Source organism: Lasioglossum baleicum, chromosome 2 (genome assembly GCF_051020765.1).
Source record: "Lasioglossum baleicum chromosome 2, iyLasBale1, whole genome shotgun sequence".
NCBI classification, from domain to species: Eukaryota; Metazoa; Arthropoda; class Insecta; order Hymenoptera; family Halictidae; genus Lasioglossum; species Lasioglossum baleicum.
In genome coordinates this window covers 16,288,798-16,308,495 of record NC_134930.1, presented here as the reverse complement: position 1 = coordinate 16,308,495, position 19,698 = coordinate 16,288,798, and the positions used below count along the sequence as shown (strand labels likewise).

At 40.9% G+C, this 19,698-nt stretch overlaps 1 protein-coding gene across 10 annotated transcripts in view; it reads right to left on the bottom strand.

The window, feature by feature from the left end:
- Mob2 (MOB kinase activator 2) overlaps positions 1-19,698 on the bottom strand; it is an 86,169-nt gene that overhangs the window by 22,203 nt on the left and 44,268 nt on the right. For 2 of the 10 annotated variants that reach the window (XM_076447070.1, XM_076447071.1), the window contains exon 2: positions 18,057-18,164. The exons of 2 other annotated variants lie outside the window; for them this stretch is intronic. In XM_076447070.1, the coding sequence (XP_076303185.1) occupies positions 18,057-18,103 (47 nt within the window). In that variant the 5' untranslated portion in view covers positions 18,104-18,164. Of the gene's footprint in view, positions 1-606; positions 13,638-13,658; positions 16,466-18,056; positions 18,165-19,698 lie in introns of those variants that run through there. 6 more of the 10 variants (XM_076447068.1, XM_076447065.1, XM_076447064.1 and 3 more) reach the window with 6 other exon arrangements.

Sequence of the window (19,698 nt, the reverse complement as noted above, 5' to 3'; positions counted from 1 at the left end):
CGTGGCGCCTAGGTGAACTATGGCCGCCACGGGGAGCGAGACGCGCGGCCGGGTCGAGGGGGCGTAGCCTTCGAAACTCGGCCGTCGCAAGTAAATCCGAGCGCTGGTTTAAATTATTAAATATATCGGTATGTAATCAGTTACTAAACATTTAGGTATTTTATGAGGTATTTATACACCAATTTCATATACATAAAATTTCAGAAATCATAGGGAAATATTCTAAACCGCAAGAAATGTTTAATCTTCGAGTTAAAATAGCTTGGAGTGCAAAATTAATTATTTGCGAACAACTCTGCGGGGGGCAGTAAAAGAAATTCAAAAGTCGGAATTAAGAGGCACCCTAATCCCCACACTTTCGTCACGTGACATGACGCGCGTGACTAATCCGATAATGGCAGAGAGGGAGCAAAGGTATTCCCCTGAATTCCCCCGTTTGGGCGAGCAACTTCGAAAGACGAAGAGAGGGTAGCGATTTCCTTATATCGGAACAAGACTGTACCGGCAATCTAGACACGTTAGGACGTAGAAGTTAGAGAGACAGAAAAGAGAAGAGAAGAGAGAGAGAGAGATAGAGAAGATAGACGGTGTGTGTGTGGGACTCACGCGACAAGCTCGCCGAAGAACCTGATCTTCCTGTGGCAGGTGTCGAGAAGGGAAAGACGCGAGGAGGCGGCAGAAGAAGAGGAGGCGCCGTGGTGGACCGGCGTCGGCGGCGCCGACAGGGTCGAGGACGTCGAGGCGGAAGAGGAGTCCTGGAGAACGACGCGGGCCGGCGACCGGAGCATCGTCGTCGTGGTGATCGTCGTGGTCGAGGACGATCTCTTCGGCGCCCCGTCCTCCTGCCCGAGGACCTTTTCACGTACGCTGGGTATGCACCAAATCTTGTTCGGTTCTCATCGAACACCGGGCCGGGAGACACCGAGTCTGTCGCCTGATGTTCGCTCCTTTATCTTCGCGAATATCGATCGCCAACGAACCGATCTCTCGCCGAGAAATCCGCTGTCTCTACAGGATCCGAGTGTCCACTAGAGACTCTCTAGAACTCCTCTCTCAGACCATTCTTCCGGCGTCTGGTTCGCCTGATTGCTTCTCGGACCTTGATACAGGAGGCATCGTCTCTTCGGGCTCGCGATCCTTCGCCATCTTCTTCCGTTCTACTACGCAGGAACTTCGTTTTCTTCGACGGACGATCTGTTCTTTGACTTCGGGTGTCCTTGTTAGGATGATGTCCAGGCGATGGATCGATGCTCGAGGGCGCAGGGTTCCAGAGAGATGAGGTCTTCGAGGATTCTGGGGAGCAATCGTGCACCGACGTCTATACACATGATTCCTCGAGGACGAGGACGCGAGGACTCGCGATATACTGCGTCCTCTCGTTGGGGATGGGTACTTACCGAGTGGGTGAGAGCGAGTTATGGAGGATTGTTTTATGGGGGCGGTTTAGACGAGTGACGATGATTCGGGGTGCGACGCGATCGGAGGATCACGGGGGGAGATCGAATGATTCGGGGCGAGTCTTGCCAGGACTGGGTCATCTATTTGAAAGGTGTTGTGTTTGAGTGGATCGCCACTGTTTAGAAGTATCTCGGTTGTTGGTAGGGATGTGATCAAGTACCTCGCAAGCAGGTTCGAACTTTGATGGATTGAATTCGAACTCTCTATAATCACTTCGAAGAATAGAAATAGTTCTTCTAAGTATACTCGAACCTATGTCAGGTAATTTCGAACCGTTTACAAATACTTTGGTAAATGGAAGTAATACTTCTGCAAGTATACTCGAATCTTGTTCGAACGGATTTGAAACTTTTATGAATGTCGTACCGGAAATTCTATGATTTTTCTAATCATTATTTTCTTTTATTTTTAAAATCAATTATGCTGTCCGTTAATGCGTAATTTAAAATTCCACATGTATAATTATAATTTCATAATCTGTTGGATGTATAGATCCATCTATCTATGTATTTATTTCATCTACAACATGTGATAGTTCACAGACGCAGATGTCCGTAAATCGGTAAAATAGCAAATTATCAATATTTGGTTATCCCTGGACAATGAAATAACAATTACAAATAATACGATACGAAGTGGAAAATGATCTAAACTCACAATATTTAAATCGCAAAGAAGACCCGTTATTATTTTCGCGTGAAAATTCAACGAAGTCACCCCATTTTTATCAAAAATTGCACGTGAATATCTTTGTATAATGGCCACTTCTGTACCTTCAGAAAGGTAAAAAAGAAATAGGCTGAAACCAAGTATTGGTTTTATTTAATTTAATAAAGTGCGTAAAACCAACTATGCAGTTTTGATTTCCAAGATTCGAGTACTACTTGCGAAAGATTCGATTCTTTTCAACATCGAAGTACTTACAAGTATCTTTCCGAAATTTGTAAGTACTCATTCCGAGGTTCGATATCAGTTTGTATAAAGCGAATACTTTCCAAATATAATCATTGAAACATTATTGCTCTTAGGTAGTAATCAAAACCTATGAAATCAAACTTGGTTATTGAAATTGATTCGGATTCGTGAGTACATATTGAAATTGATCCCATCCCTAGTTGTTGATGGTTTTTTAGGGAAGAACGATTGTCGAAAGGTCGTATATAGTTTAATCGGATTATTGCATTTTCAAAGTACATTTTAAGTTCCAGCCTCATTTAAAAAATCTAAAAATGTCCCTCAAACCACTGAAGCACTGAGAACAATAGAACGCTCCAACAATAATCAGTTAGTTTAGCAATTTCTAGCATCCGTGTGCAAGAATCGCGAGCTTTCCATTATTTCCCGAAACTGTGGCGAGCTTAGTGTTCGCGGTCGCATTTCCCATTCACGGGGAATCTACACGAGCCACGGCGATAACAATGTTAACTAAGACAGCTTGTGAGCCCAGGAACGTATCGAAATGAGAAAAGGGGCGGCGAAGGGGGTGTGTTCCTCGTCAACTTGCAGAACCCTCGGAACGGGAATGTGCCACGAGAACGATCACGATCACGATTGCGATCCTCCTACCTGGTTTCTTCGTTCGCGAATTTTTCGAATATTTCGCCGCTGGACCGTAGCCAACGGCACGTAACTTTGTCGCAAATCGCTTATGTTTCTCTTGCAGGATCGAAAAACCGAGTGGTATGCATTCTAAATGTCTGGGAAAATATCGTGCGAGCTATAGCGATTTCGAGGGAAGGAAAAATGTGACGGCTTTGACACGCAACAATTTTTAATCACTCGAGTTGCTCGAATTTTTCGTCGGAACTTGCAAGCTTTGTCAGAGGACACTATCGATTTTAATAGGTTGCTGCATACGAAATGTCCGATTTTAGAATGCAAACGTTATGTGCCAATTTGAAGAAACTGCGACGGGGAGAATTAAATAATGCGCTAAATTTTTTAACTGATTTTGCTTCCTGAGATGAGTAGAACGATCATCCTCTGTCACCGAGAGAGAAGAATTAAATGATGTGCAGAATTTTCGACGAGAAGTGAATTTTTGAAGTAATTTCATATTATGAGAAATGTTGTAAAATGTTTTAAAAGTAAGAGAACGCAGAAATACCAATTTTACAATATGAATTAATGCAGAGGAATATTTCCGTGTTTAATTGCCTCAAGCAACCGAACTGTTACATTAAGAAAGTATCATTTTAAATGAAGAATATTAAACCGAGAGAGGAGAAATGTAGGATATTTCAAGAGTAAATAATAAATACATATATTGATTTCGCCGTAGATATTAGTACGTCCGATTCCCCGGAACATGTATTATTAAATAGAGAGTATTACAAAATGTATTAAGGTTTAATCGGTCTTTTATTTGATTAAAAACCTAACAGAACCCGTAGTAGAGCATACACGTGTCTGCTTGATTGCGAGTTTTGTAAACCAATCTACGAAAGCCTATATTTGCGCAAACATCCCCAGTCCACCTTATTACACGTGACTTTCGCATTTCTTGGCAATGAAGACCATTCGCGCTATAGTCAGCAGAATAGCTGCTTACACCTTACAATGATGCTATTCTTGTCAATTAGTTCCTCAAGTCTCACATTCGCAAGATCCTCGATCAAAACGATCGTGTCAAGCAAATCCCAACGTAAAATTTGTTTCATTCCGCATATTCAAGTAAAAAGAATTGAGTTGGAGCTACCTGAACAACGAAGATAGGAAAAATCAATAGAAATAGGCCGCAATTTATTGAAACGGTTACGGGCAACGCAGATTTTCTATTGCGCAGCCCAACTTCCGGTAGGGAAACTTGTTTTGTCGGTGAAAAATATCGACTTTTGTATTCTTTTTCAATGGTACGGCGCGCCGTAACTAACTGAAACTCTGCACAGGTTTTCGCGATACCTTTGTTAAATTGTATAAACTTTTGTTCCACCTACATCCCGCGGAAAAAATTATTTCGTGAAAAATTGTAGCTACATATTCGAATATTTGAAGTGTCAACTCGACTTCAATATTTAATAACTTCGAAAGTATTATGGATATGAACTTGATATTTTACAGGGACACGCCCAAAGAGTTTAACTGCAAGATCCCGCAAAGAAAAAATCGATTTTCTCACCAGAACAAAAATGGCCGCCTTCAATTCACGATTATTGCAGTGTGAAGTGTCAAACTCGAGTCGACTTCAATAATTAGTAACTTTGAAACTATTATGAATTTTAACTTGATATTACACAAAGACACGCCCAAAGAGTTGAACTGCAAGATCCCGCAAAGAAAAAATCGATTTTCTCACCAGAACAAAAATGGCCGCCTTTAATTCGCGACTATTGCGGTGTGAAGTGTCAAACTCGACTTCAATAAATTAGTAACTTCGAAACTATTATGAATTTTAACTTTATATTTTACAGAGATCTTTGCAAAGAGTTGGATTGCAAGATCCCGCAAAGAAAACATCGATTTTCTCACCAGGACAAAAATGGTCGCCTTTAATTCGCGATTATTGCAGTATGAAGTGTTAACTGAACTTCAACAATTAATAACTTCGAAACTATTACGAATTTTAACTTGATATTTTACAGAGACACGCCCGAAGAGTTGGACTTCAAGACCGTATAAGGAAAAAGCCGATTTTCCTCGCCACAATGAAATTGCAGTCTCTCGCGATAATCCGCGGCACCGATCCACCGATACCTGGCCGGACAATCGTTTATTTTTAGTCACCTTGTTTGGATGAATTTCAATCAATAAGACGGCCTGGGTACTCGCAGTCCAATAAACAACCGGTGACCCGATTGAATTAGTCATGAGGACATAGCGCGCGCGGTCCGCACCCTTTCCATACGAGACCCCTTCTCCTCAGAAAACGAGTCCATTCCTTCACTATTTCATGCGGCGTGCATGCGACCTGCACTGCGTCGCTCCCAACTGATTTTTACGAGAACGATCCACTTATCCATCTCTCCACCAGGGCCAGTGGATAAAATATTTCGAAATAATCCACCGGAATGCGAAAAATCCGCTCGCTCCTCGCGCAAAACCCCCCTTTAGCGTCTCCAGACTATTCTCCTGCCTCGGAAATTCTTAATGGGGAAAATGTCCTGGTATTCTACAAGCTATGGTATCCTACAAGGACATCGTACATTTCTACGAGAAGTTTTTGCTTTATTCCCATGCCTCTCTGTTTCATTCCGAGACAGTCACTTTTAAGGTGAAACACAAGTTTTTAACTTTCGAGGAATGATATTAACATCAAACCTACCGAGCACTAAAAGCGATTAACATGTTTTACCTTGTGAAAATGACAATGCTCTATTTATTTAGATTTTGTGCAACTGTTATTACAACTTCATTATTTCGGTAATTGTGAAATGGAAAATATAAAACCGGTCATTTGACCGGCAGTGGTGGGTTTAGCGTTAAAGTTGAAGATAAAACTCAATTGTAATATAATATAGTCAACTTAAATGGTTTACATTTCGAAAAATATTTTTCAATTTATTTGCAAAAGCTCCGAGTGCCAGTCTCAAAGTGCCTGTACCAAAGAATGGCAGTAAAAGTTGCGAATCGAGTTGTTTATAAGATGTAAATAAAATAGTTCGGCAAGTCGCGTCCAGGATATGTTTAATTTTAATTGACGAGAGCGATCGATATCGATAAAATATGCAGGATCTCCGGGGAGAATTTTACAAGTTCGAGCTCGGTGTCTGCAAACTTTTGCGATCGACTGTCACAGTGTACAGCTATGTTTGCCACTATGACTCGATTTCTGGCGGTCGAGACGAAGGTCAGCTCTTCGTAGCCATCAACGATTTTACGTAACGAACGGTTGACGAAGAAAGCGATAAGCCGGGTCGCGATGCGGTAATTGGATGAAAGTGAGGAAGACGTGACGTTTTGTTCAGAACTATGGCGAACTTTCCTTTTACATAGTACATGATGTCTGCTAGAAATGGGCATTATTCGTTCAGATTTAGAAATGAACCGTTTAAGTACCGGCAATTTTGCAATAGTCTATATTAGTCATTTTATAATTTAAATTTAATAGCATAGATATACACTCCCGCTCAAGAGTATGTGGATAACACGTTTAAATTTTATATGAATCTTTGATCAGTTTTCTTCAATTTTTTATACGGTCTTTGCACAGTTAATAATAATTCATTAGATATCTCACCAACAGACTGCGGCTCTTTATGTATTTATAGCAAAATTGAGTAGATGAAATTCAAAATTGTTGGACAATTTAAAAAATTGAAGATGTCAATATATAATTTCTGCTCTATTAAATTCATTAAGGGAAGAAATAACATTCAATTTGCTTTTCACTTCTTGCAATCGATGCAGACAATTTTTATTTTGAATAAAGATCCGCAGTCTACTCACCAATAATAATTATTATTGTCTTGAGAAGACACCAGACCACGCTAATTGATCATCAATTAAATTGTACAATTTGGTACTATTATATACATAATTATATACATAAATTGTGTACGTCAACAATTTAGGGTGTTCCAAAAATGTACTTTCTTGAATGAGATGATCCCTGAGGTAATTTGAAATAACTTTTTCCTGTGCGGAAATCTTCTGCGAGGCTTTGTTCAGGAGTTATTACCGAAAAACACGGACCAATCAGAGCGCGTTGTTGGCGTGGGCGGGGCCAGAAGCTCCGATTGGTCCGTGTTTTTCGTTAATAACTCCTGAACGAAGCCTCATAGAAGATTTCCGCAAAGGAAAAAGTTGCTTCAAATGGCCCCAGCAATCAGCCCTCTCAAGGACGTGCAATATTTTTGAGTTACCCGGTACAATTGTGCGCCGTCGACGCAGAACGCGAGTTATCTCGTCAGCCCATATAGAAGCTCAATATTGAATCGAAGAAACTTTCCGCAAGATCCGCTGAAATATTGAAATCCGAGCAGTTTTTCCCGTTTGCAGCCAACTGTGCGCCCCGTCCGTTCTGTCCATACAGAAAGTTAGACAAAGTTTCTCGCTTTAATCGAATCGATCGGATGTAGCGGTTGGCGGTGGCGCCATTGAGAAACGGTGCGCCGGTCATCGGTGACCCCCACGGCAGTGAACGTGTTAAATGATCCTCCTCGTTGCGAGGCGAGGCGAGGCGAGGCAAGACGAGGCGAGGAGAGTTTACGTCAGTGGTCGGCCTCGTGTGTCATCGTCGGTCGCTGCAAAATTTCCGTACCCGGCCTTCGTACCGATCAATCGCGCGCCGATCGAAATTTATGCTCGACCGAGCGTCTCATTAACGTGACGTCATTAGAGGGCGGACGGAGGAGCGCGAGCGTGTGCGTGACTGGCACGCGTCCACAAGTTGAAAGCACCGGGTTGAAAGCGAGTCATCTTTTCCGGCCGGCGATTTTCGCGCCGATCGATGTTGATTTTTCACGATTATTCCTGGACCCGGTGAATAAATAGCAAACGCAACGCCTTTGGCGGATGACTGATTGATGGCGTGACCTGTCCCGTGAATGAACACCTTCCAGGTGTTACACGATCAATTCGATAATTCACCGATATGAATAGACTGCCCGGATTTTTATCCAGAATGAAAATCGTGTTCATTGCAAGCTGCGGAAACTACAGAAATATTTATTTCTTTTTCTAATCATTTCAATGGGTTGAAAGTAACTAAGCTTTACGCTTCTCAACTTTCACAGAGTTCATCGAAAACTAATATGCAAAAGAATACAATGGCTACTAACAGAAATGACAGCTCCGTGGCTTAAGTAACGCTGTACACAATAAATTCATATTGAAAGAAGTAACTTGCCAGCCTTTTCCCGATATTGTTTAAACAATGTTGGCTACAGAGGTGAACCGGAGCCCCCCGCTCGTTACAGTTGACGACGGCAAGAGAAACGCGGCAGGGAATTCAGTTACCAGCTCATTACAACCTACAATTGCTAATTGCAGCTCGGTGCAGTTACCACAATCGCGATTGCAGGCGAGTATCAATCAACGGTTACGGGAAGCAGCTCGCGTCGACCATTACATTTTAATTGTCATTGGTATCTGGTGATGAATAAACTGCGAAACCGTGGCTGCCGAATGAAAAACATTGTTTTCGACGGCAGCTTGCCGCAATGTTTGATTACACGTGGGAAACGCGTTTGAGGCGTTATTGATTATAATCTTCCAGAGTCCCGAGGTTCACCCTGGTGGGTGAATTATGCGAGATCACTATGGGTGCTGCGGAAGTACTGCAGAAGCCCCGGAGAAGCTTCAGTTTCACGGAAAGAGACACACGTAACTCGAGAAAGAGTGGGAAAGAGGGAGGGCAGAGAGATAGGGAGATATAGAGAGAGAGATAGGGAGAGAGGAGAGGAGGCCAGTGACGTCACTGGCAGTCAGGGAAGTGGCCTTGAGTGGCCAATTGATCTGGCGTTTGCCTTAGGTCACTCAAGACCTGAAGCGACACAGTCACTTTGCACAGTCTACGAGGCTGGCAAGCATTGTCTCGAAATTACTGTCCGTCGAACGACGGACAACCAGGCCACCTCTCTCTAATTACTCCCTGCTGGGGACCCTCGCGACAATTACAGTAACGCCTCGATATATGTGCAACAGATCAGCGCGATATTTCCGACAAATTTATCCCCATCGCCCCAGCATGCACCGCTTATCCCCTTGCCGTATTTTAGCGAGTCAAACTCGTGACGAAGATTTTAACAAAGTCTGTGACAAATATGGATGTTACGCGTTTCTTTTCGGATGAAATACAATTTTATCCGTTTGTGATCACTATTTATCAATATTTCTGGGGATAAAGACGTTTCAATCATTCTAACCGTAAAGAAAATGTTACGGCAGGGAGATAAGAGGACTACCAGCTTCATCGCTGGAAAGTGTAACAAAACTTTTCCGTTTTTTTAAATTAATCTTATACTGGGCTATCCGGTCACATTTTTCCGATTAAAATGAGTACAAAAATGACGTGGTTTCGAGTGTGTGTGCTTGTTTAATCCACGATTTAATAGAACCTTCATTATCTGAACCGAGGTATCTGTGCTCTCTATTAAGAGACTAAAGTAAATTCTCGTTTAACACCAGAAAAACGTTATTTACTCTTTACAGACGCACAGAATCGTGATCAATCTTTTTCCCTGTTGCTATAAGCGCGAGCAATTATTCCTCTTGTGTGGAGAACGCTTTCGTCGTTGAAGCGAGCAAAGTCTACCATCGAGAATCGTCGGAAAATTCGTCCGAACAAGTGACTTGAAACGGAGAGGCTTTTCGCCGCCGTTTTTCTTTATTTTTTCGACGCCCGGCGAAGCTGGTTTTACCTTCCTGTTCGAGTTTTCAGGTAAAAGCGACGATAATCCGTATCCGCGTAGACGCGACCGTGGAAAGGCAAACTTTCTCCGAACTATACAGGCTACGCCGGTGATACGACTGTTCGAACTCTGACAACCCGTTCCACTCGCGACGAGGATGAAAAAGATCGGACGCTTTCGAAGCTTCCTTTACGAATATACGAGCACTTCCGGGCGGCGCGACACTCGGGATTAGATAGGAATTTCTTCCTGCGCTCTGGATCCCGGTTTTTGTTCGAGGATTGCATCCGGTACGCGTTGCGCAAGAGTTACAACGTGTTTCACCAGGAAAAAAATTGTACATGTGGGACGTGCATAATTAGGCGCTGTTAGGATCGCGAAAAATTTTCAATGCAGCGTGCTCCTGCGGAAAAATGTGTTTTTCTCAGGACTTGTATAAAATAGGACCGACACAAAATTACAACATACAGTGCAAGATATGGACAATAATCATTCAAAATTTCATTTCACTAGCCCTGCTCGTTTCTTCGCAAAAAATGTCTAAAATTTCCATTTGAACGCAAAATCCTTTTTAGTGCTCTTTCAAATTCCATAACACGGTTGCAACAATTCCGAATCTTCCCAAAAACTATATTGAATACGACCACCAGAAAAATTGAACATGCGGTGCAAGATATGAACAATAAACCCTGAAAATTTCATTTCGCTAGCCCTGCTCGTTTCTTCGCAAAAACTGTCTAAAATTTCCACTTGAACGCAAAATCCTTTTTAGTGCTCTTTCAAATTCCATAACACGGTTGCAACAATTCCGAATCTTCCCAAAAACTATATTGAATACGACCACCAGAAAAATTGAACATGCGGTGCAAGATATGAACAATAAACCCTGAAAATTTAATTTCGCTAGCCCTGCTCGTTTCTTCGCAAAAAATGTCTAAAATTGCCACTTGAACGCAAGATGCTTCTTCAGTGCTCCTTCGAGTTCCATAACGCGGTTGCAACAATTTCGAATCTCCCCAAAAACTATACTGAATACAACCACCAGAAAAATTGAACATGCGGTGCAAGATATGGACAATAATCCCAGAAAATTTCATTTCGTTAGCTCTAGTCACTTCCGTGCAAAAAATTATCAAAGTACAGCAACTTTTTTGACCGTGTAATAACAAACATTTCTTAATAAGAGAAGAAAACAAACAGAATTTTCCGAGATCCGTGTACACGTTTCATGTATTCCTCGCGAAAATCTGTAGTATCGTTGGAGATGCACTTTCTCAGTCCTAAAAGTCTCCAAGGAATTCGATCAAGTATTCTCAGCCGACGCTCCGAGAGCCGTGTCCAAATATTTTAGCAGGAACCGTTCGGCCTGTCAGCGGCCATTTTGCCAGTCGAAGGATAAGTCCCAAGGTTCGGCTGGGGCTGTCTATCATTGGAACTACCGCTAGCAGCGTGCGATTAATCTCAAGGAAGAAGGAACATAACCGTACGGCCTCTCAAAATCTGGCCATTTATTTCCAGGACGGACGGTTGCGGTCGCGATAAATCGGCCCGACCAGCGAAAAAGACTAGCTACGCTCCTGATGCTCGCTTTTTTCCTGTTTCGCCGGGGGGCAGTTTCTTGGTCCGGCAGGAACTCGATCGTCCTGCCTCGAATGCCGAACGATCGTGCTAACGGGAACTATAGCGAACCCCCTCGAGACAGGACGCTCATGCTCAATCTGATGAGACACGGTAGTGCTCGCTTAAATTTGCGAAATCTGTTACACTCGAGAGCAACGGGAAAAAAGATTGATCGCGACCGTTTTCTCTGGTTTTAAACAAGAATTTACACCTTCAAGTTCAATGCAAATGTTCAATGCAAATGATCAATGCAACTGATCAATGCAAATGATCAATGTAACTTGTTCAGTCTTCGACCATTCAAGGCAATTTTTAAAAAATGAAACTAGTAAGAGAGAAAAGAGATTGAAAGTGAAATATGTACATCTTTCCAACGATGTATTTAACATAGTTTTAGCACAATGACAATTAAAAAATGGACAATAAAGGATGTAGAAAACTGTTCAAGAAAGAATACGGCGAATTTCATTAACATTTTCGAACCGCTTTTGGCAAAATGATCTCTCTGCAAAACAAACAATGAAAAAAACGTATAAAAATAAGAAAAGAATTGCATTTTCTCAGAGACACTTTTGGCAAAATGACTTCTATAAACAAACAATAAAAAGAGGTAAGAAAAACATTTGGAATAGAACAAGATCTTCTGGCAGGGGACAGAAAACGAGCAATGAAAGTTTTGAAGAAAGATTTGAGAAAAGCCTCGGGTCTTAGCATTGTCGATGTAAGTAACAGTTTTGATAGCAAGCACGGGATAGTTCTACAGAAGATTAATCCCGAAGAGTCCGGTAAGTACCTCAGTAGGGATTTAATTTTCAACAATGTTCAGCTGTCAGCCGGCAGGATTAAATCGCGAAGAAATTCGATTCCCAGTTAAGAATACACAATCTTGGACAGGGCAGGGGACGGTTTTCCCTTGCATCCCCTCACCTTGAAATTACAGGAGAAAATTGCTTTCCACCGTCAACTCGATCACTCCTCGAACAGCCTTTCAAATCGGGTTTGTTTCTCCCTTTTTTCCTCCCTGGCTTTTTATCGCTGCTTTAGTAAAGCCCGTTTGCGAAGCACCGACGTTATGCAAATCTTTTCGGATAGACTCGAGAATTTTATGAACTCCTGCCGCACGCACCATTGTCTGGTAAACATTCCCGGGAACTTTTTAGTCTATCGGATTTTTCTCGTTGGTTTTAAATTTCTTTTAAACGTTGATAATGGGGCTCAAATGGTATTGTAGATTATGCACTTGTAATCTCATTTTGAAAAGTGTTTTGTTGGTCAGAGGTCGTTAGCGAAATAACAATTGTCTGCGTCAATTGCAAAAAAACAGAAGTTAACTAGAGATGTGTTCATCTAATAATTTTAGAAAGTTGAAAATAATGTATTGATATGTTTAAACACTTCCAATCTTTCTGACGTTCTATACTTCGTTCGTTTTTAAAAACTGTCCTCAAAGTACTCCTGACATCAAAATGGGTCCATCTGCACCCAGTTCAAAAAATGAAGAGCAAGAAGTTTTTGTAACAACAAATTTTTAAAAAATGTGTTCATAGATTCGTTCAGTAACACGATAAGTTGGCACGAAAATGGCAAAAAGTAATGGAACAAAATAGAAAATGGTTTACTGAATAAATCTCCGAATATAAATACCTCAATATAATCTTTGAATTTTAATTTAAAAACGCTACGAACGTTCCTTTCAACTGAGCACACTGAAACTCCGTTTATGTCAACAAAATTTTAGCGGTACCTGGTTAACCGAACTCTGGCCGAGTGAAATTCCCGTTAAATGAACGAAAAATCATTTATACAGAGACAGGTGAACTGTTATTACACGAATCACCTGATTGTGCGAATAAACTTGTGTAAATGGAGTTCTCCTTCAGCTACAATCAGAAAGATAGAAGATCAAACACGGAAACAGTAATTTGTGCAGAGACCCGCAATCCAGTGACAAAGTCACCGACCACTCCAACTCACAATCACAGAAATCAACCCCCATCACTGTGTCAGTCTATGATCGGATGAATTTCGACCCGACGAAACCGAACAGGAGGAGTCAGCAGGGTGGACAAATTGAATGAAAGTCGAGACGATTCAGCGAGGACGAGTGAATGAGAGGGTGGATCGCAGAGAGGGAGTTTTCGCGGGGGTGGGATTGCGAAACATCTTCTAGTATCTGCTATAATACTAGAGAAATGATCCTGTTTGCACGGGATGTACGCGAACGAGAACCACAATGATCACAGATCGACGAGGTATACATGGACAGATGTTACTGTCGGGTTTCCGTACCGTGTCCGTTCACCCGTTCTCCATCGAGGGACGACACTCGAGCCGACGCGCCTCCGTCGGCAGCTCGTACGCGACTGACGCCGTTCGCCTCGCGCGCCCCGACCCCTAGCACGTCCGCGGAGTGGGGGAAGCGAGGCGTAGTGTGGTCAGCGGCGAGGAGTAGGGGAAAGAAAAGCGCGTAGCAGGAGGAAGTAAAAATAGAGTGGGAGGAAGAAAACCGGTGTGGAGGGGAGGAAGATTGGAGTGGGGGGAAGAAAAGCAAAGAAGCACGAAGCGCGCTACCGCCACCCGGAAATGACGAGCAAGGAAACGAGGAGGAAGCCGAGGGAATGGTACCGCAACGAAAGGGATGCGCACTCTCTCTCTCTCTCTCACTCACTCTCACGCTTTCTCGCTAACTCTAACTCCGTCCCGTCTTGTTTCAATAATTATTGTGCAACCGTAAAACTGTTATTTGCTCGTTGCAATCCTCTGCCAAGATGTCTGCACGGACAGATGGTTTGTGTAATGATGATTGAACATTTCGAGTTACGTTTATTTGAGCTTTCAATCCCGGATCGTTGTCTTTTCTTTTTTTTCTGATGGTGTATCTACGTGATATGTTATATTGCGTAGTATAAATTCGCTCGATTGATCTAGGTATCTTCATTCCATTTATTAAGAAAATAAGAATTAGAACATATTTATATGTTACAACTCAGTAGATCCTCTTGCGGTATTGTTTAATTTGTAATATTGATTTATAATTAATACTTTATAAAATGATCTACAAAAATTTATTCTAGACAATTTTAACGCTAAACCTACCACCACTGGTCAAAATGACCGGTTCCAGATTTTTTATTTTACAATTATTCAAATAATAAAAACGATTTCATAAGAAATGATTGTATAGATATCTTTAGTAGAGCACGTATCACAATAGGAGCCGCACAAAGTCTAAATAAAATCAATGTTGTCATTTTTAGAAGGGAACATTAGTTGTAATTGTTTATACTTTATGAAATAATTTACAAAAATTCACTCTAGCTGGACTTCTAATTTTAATGTATTATGAATTTGTCAATATATGCAAGTGGCTCTGACAATTTGATCGCCCATTACACTCGTACCAACGTCCATAAATATAGTGGATCGATAGGGTATCGGTACACTGAATTTCTTTTGCTATAACACGAGTTACAAACGTGAACATCTGCAGGTAATGTCTGTTTGAACTTTCAATGTTGGTTTATCCCGTTTTTCTTTTAAATATTGTACACCGTGTTGTGACATTATTTGTACAATACATTTGATATTATCTATGTAGAAACAATGGATAGAACCGATTCCACTCGTTGCAGTTTAACTGTTTTTCTGTTGACTAGTGCCTACTTACATCGTCGTCCAGAAATACAGTGGATCAATAGACTGTTGGTACAGTTCCTTTTGCTATAATGTGAGTTGCAAAGCTAACAAATTGATAGGACGTAGTTTATTTAGTGCTTTGCTACACCTTGGAGTCTGATGCCAGTTTCACAATGTATACTAGTTGATTTACCATTAAAAATAACGATGTACTCCAATTGTACGTAATTCCACAATCTTTACCTGATAGTGCGGTAAAATTATTTATATTTAAACTGAACAATGAAATGAAGAATGGAGATAAATATTAACTAATGTATTTTCATTTTTGCTTTCTCTATCTTGTTGTCATTAAATACCACTAATAATCTAAGAAAATTGATGTAACAAGAATCTGTAAAAATTTGTCTAATCTAGAAACTTTGATTGTATCAAGTGCAAATTCTAGACATGTTTCCTTATTAACATCTCGTTCCATTCTTATTTTTTTTTGATCACGGAAATCCGAAGAACTAGACAGCGGATGAATAAAAATGAGTATGTGCAATTTAAAGCAATGGACAGATTAAAAGCAGTTAAAAATATTAATGTACTCGTTTCAGCTAATTAATATCATTACAGAAAATATTTCATTTCTATTTGGCTCCTACGTTGTACAATTTACGTAGACCATTTTTATTTTGCATAAAGATTCACAGTCTAATCGTGACAAAGAAGAATGAATAAAAGTTTTTCTAGAACTCCGGTGTGTATTATAATTAAAAGCAAACTTTTCGCGATTCGTTGGATAACAAGCAGCGAATAAAAGGGTTTCGAAGTAATGGCGAAGGTGGTTATTATTATCCCGAGGGCGAGAGGATTCCCTTGGCGTCCCTCGAAGACAATTTTTAACGCGTGATATTGGTTTTCAACAATGCGCTGTCGCGTTGGCCAGGATACTCGATAATCGTGCTACGCCAAACAGCTTTCACTTCGACATCCGTTACAGTCGAAACAGAAAATCCGTTCCAATTTATATCTGCTGCTGTTTACATTTCGCTCATACCGAATTTCACTTTTACCATTCGATTTTGCGCATGGTGTGATCCACGCTGGACGTTCTCATAGAATGAAATTTTTCAGACAAACGGGCAAAATGTATTTACTCGTACATCTGTTGTTGTATGCACATTCTGATCGAGAATTTTTTATAAATTTGCAAATTCGATGAAAACGTAGAAAAATACGCACGTCATCGAACATTGATAGTCATTTTTGTTTTAGGTGAAGGGATAAATGTTGTTTGCAACAATCAAGTGTAGAAGTGTGATACAGTACGAAAGTTATTAAAACTGTGTGCAATAAAGATGAAGATAAATGTGACGTAAAAGTTGGTCATAATGTATGGTCAAAATATTTTCTTGTTTTGCCAACAGAGAAATATGGAGTTTTTAGCAACAGGGAAATACGGTCTCATAACATTAACTAAATGAGAAGATAAAGAGAACATTTTTGCTTTTTATACGCACAGTGTAAGAAAATATGACAAAATAGAACTACAAAATTTTAACACAGTACGTCACTTCATCGTTCATTTTATGCTCTCAAAGTTGAATGCATTTACTTGTGGCACCTTTAACGCTTTGCAGACGGAGCTATTTTAATTTGAAAATTAAACATTTCTTCCGACCTAAAATAATTCCGTTGAACATGATTTTTTTTTCATTTTATGGATATGAATTGTAATTTATGAGATACCAACATATTAACCAACACATTAATAAAAAAACCATGTGCATTGATTTCGACAAAACTCAATCAATTTAATAAGGTACCCAAAAATTACACTAAATACTGTATTAAAATTTTGGCGGTTCCTCAGACTCGTCATTCGCTTGCAGAAGCTGCATAAACGTTTAACAATGTATTCGTTGCAAATAAATTGACTAAGGTACCAAAAAATTGCACTGAATTGAACATCGCAATTTTTTATGACTCTTCAAAGCTCATATTTTATGACTCGACAGCAAAGCATAACATTCCACATTGCAGGACCTTTTAGCCAGAAGCTGCAAGAGAATAAAATATGCTTGCCCCAGAGATGTCCAGGCCAGGTCAAAAAGGAAAGGCTCGTACCTTTTAGTTGGTGTTTTGACGTTGCGTGTGTGGTGGTAGGGTTAAGGTGGAGATCTAAGTGTAGGTGGGCGTGAACTTGGACGATAAGATAAAACCGATGGATTAGGTCAGGATTGAATCTAAACAAAATCTGGGTCACGTTTGTATCGAAGCCGCGAAACCAGGTCTGGGTTAGGTATCTGGGTTGGCAGCGGGTGCGAGCTCCAAGATAAGGGCTTAACCGTCGCGCAGCCTCGGTTATTCAGGATTAATCGCTGTTAGGCTTCCCGCGGAAAAGGTGACAAAACGTTGCTGCGTAAATTCGAGGCGGAATGCATCGCGGAATCTGTACAGGCTGCTCCGAAAAAGGTGGAGCGAAAAATCTGCACGTGGAAAGACAAATTAACGCGCTACATAAATTAAGGGGGTGGATTCTCGTTTCCAAGGTTGCAAGGGTGCGGGATGCGCCTTGTCATTTCTCGAAAATACAAAGAAGTGGTTTTTCAGTAGTCAAAAGAGCTAGATAAAAGATCAATCTAGGCCGCAGTCGCCCTCAAAAGTCCTATTTTTACGTTTACGAGGCGTAATTTGCATTTTTCGGGTAGCATAAAGCTCTCGCAGCTTTATGAAAATAGCTACATGCGCAGCTTCATGCACAAATTACGTCCCGTAAACGTAAAATTAGGACTTATAAGAGCGATCACGTCGTAGATTGATCTTTTATCTAGCGCTTTCGTCTACTGAAAAACCCCTTGCAATCCTAGAAACGAGTCTACACCCTTAAATATTGAAGAATGCATTAATTATCTTTTAATTATCTATTAATGACCGTCGCTTACACTATCATAAATAAATTTGTCCGGTAGACATGTCGCTTCTTTCGAAAATGTTGACAAGTTAGAAATAGCGGTACTGTTAAATTATTTTAATCTTTCTACTATTTGAAATTATACCTACTCATTTTTGTTATAAATGCATGAAATCCGCAGTCGTCTAATCATCATAGTCTCAGCTAGTTTTAGCTATTATAGTCGCCTCTTCAAGGTGGATTATAGTCCCACACTACTGTAACATAATAATGTTAACATATTAACATTATTGACATTGTAGTCGTTCGTTCTGTATTTTTTTCCAGTACATTATCCCCATTATACAATGAAATAAAACATTTATATAAAATCCGAACGATTGACCAGTTTTTTACACTACTTTTCTATAGCATTCTCATAGAAGTGTCCCCATAGAGAAACCTTAAGACTGTCAACGGATTAAAATTTTAAATATCCCAGTGAGAGAGCAGACCGAGGAACTTCATGCAAATTTTATGTTTTCTTGGACAAATTCGAAGAAACTGGAATTAAGGGAAGTTCTCCCTTCTCGAGTCCCTTCGCGAGTAGTTACTGAATGCCTGTGAATGTGCAATACAGTCAAATGAATATTAGATTACACAGTATACATTTGCAATATTGTTATATAAAAATGTTGCGCTTCCTTGAAAGGGGAGATCCCTGAGATCACATCAAGTAACTTTTCCCTTCGCGAAAATGTTCTCCGCGGCTTCGTTCAGGAGTTATTCGCAGAATAGACGGACCAATCAGAGGGCGGCTATAGCTGAGCGCTGGGCTAGATGCCACGCTGTGGTTGGTCCGTGTTTTTCGTTAATAACTCCTGAACGAAGTGGCGGAGAACATTTTCGCGAAGGGAAGAATTACTTAAAATCACCTCGGGAAAATCGCCTCATTCGTATTATTTTCAAAAAAGGGTGAACATTTGGACATTCTTGTTACTTTTATAAAATAATGTGAAATAGTGGCTTTCAGTGTGAAATTACACGAGGTACGAATAAAATCGATTTTATTCTTCATCTCTGCATCCGTTATTCGACGATAACTTTCGCCCAACAATGAATTATTGTTTCCATCCCTCGCGCCCGTTCCTCCCCTTGCAAGATGGAGCAGCCGGGCGTGGAAAACGGGTTCGGAACAACGAGCAAACAACCCCGGAAGCACGCGAGGACAAGCAACGAGGAAAACGCGTGACACGCTGCGAAGACAAACAGAATGATGCAGGGCTGCTCTCCGGAGCAAACGGAGTGCGATCGACAAACACGAAGACGGTGAACAGAGCATTGTGGTCCGGGTCGAAGAATTTAGTGACACTTCAGCGTGAATTCCAGTAGGAATAGACTGGGCTGGATGTTTGCCGGCATTCAGTTACTCGCATTAATATTCCGACATACTTAGTGGTGGAAATAAAGACTCGAACGAAATGAATGTTTTTAAGAATTTCATTAATTTCATTATTTTTCAGATGCACACAAACCCCTAGAAATATAAACTGAATCGATATCGGATCGATACAAAATGTTTAATTTCTGGCTGAACGTCAACGAATTTCCCGATGCGAAAAATTGTGCGGGTATGATTTTCTCGGCGCGCAAAAGATCACACGAAGGCGTCGGAAAAAATTGCGAAAAAATCACACAAATTGCGAAAAAATCACACAGATTGCGAACTCGCGCAGGTTTTCGGCTCCGTTTTAATCATCCCTGTGATCTTCTTCATCACCATGTCCTCTGGACCGTTGTCCTGCGTCGCGG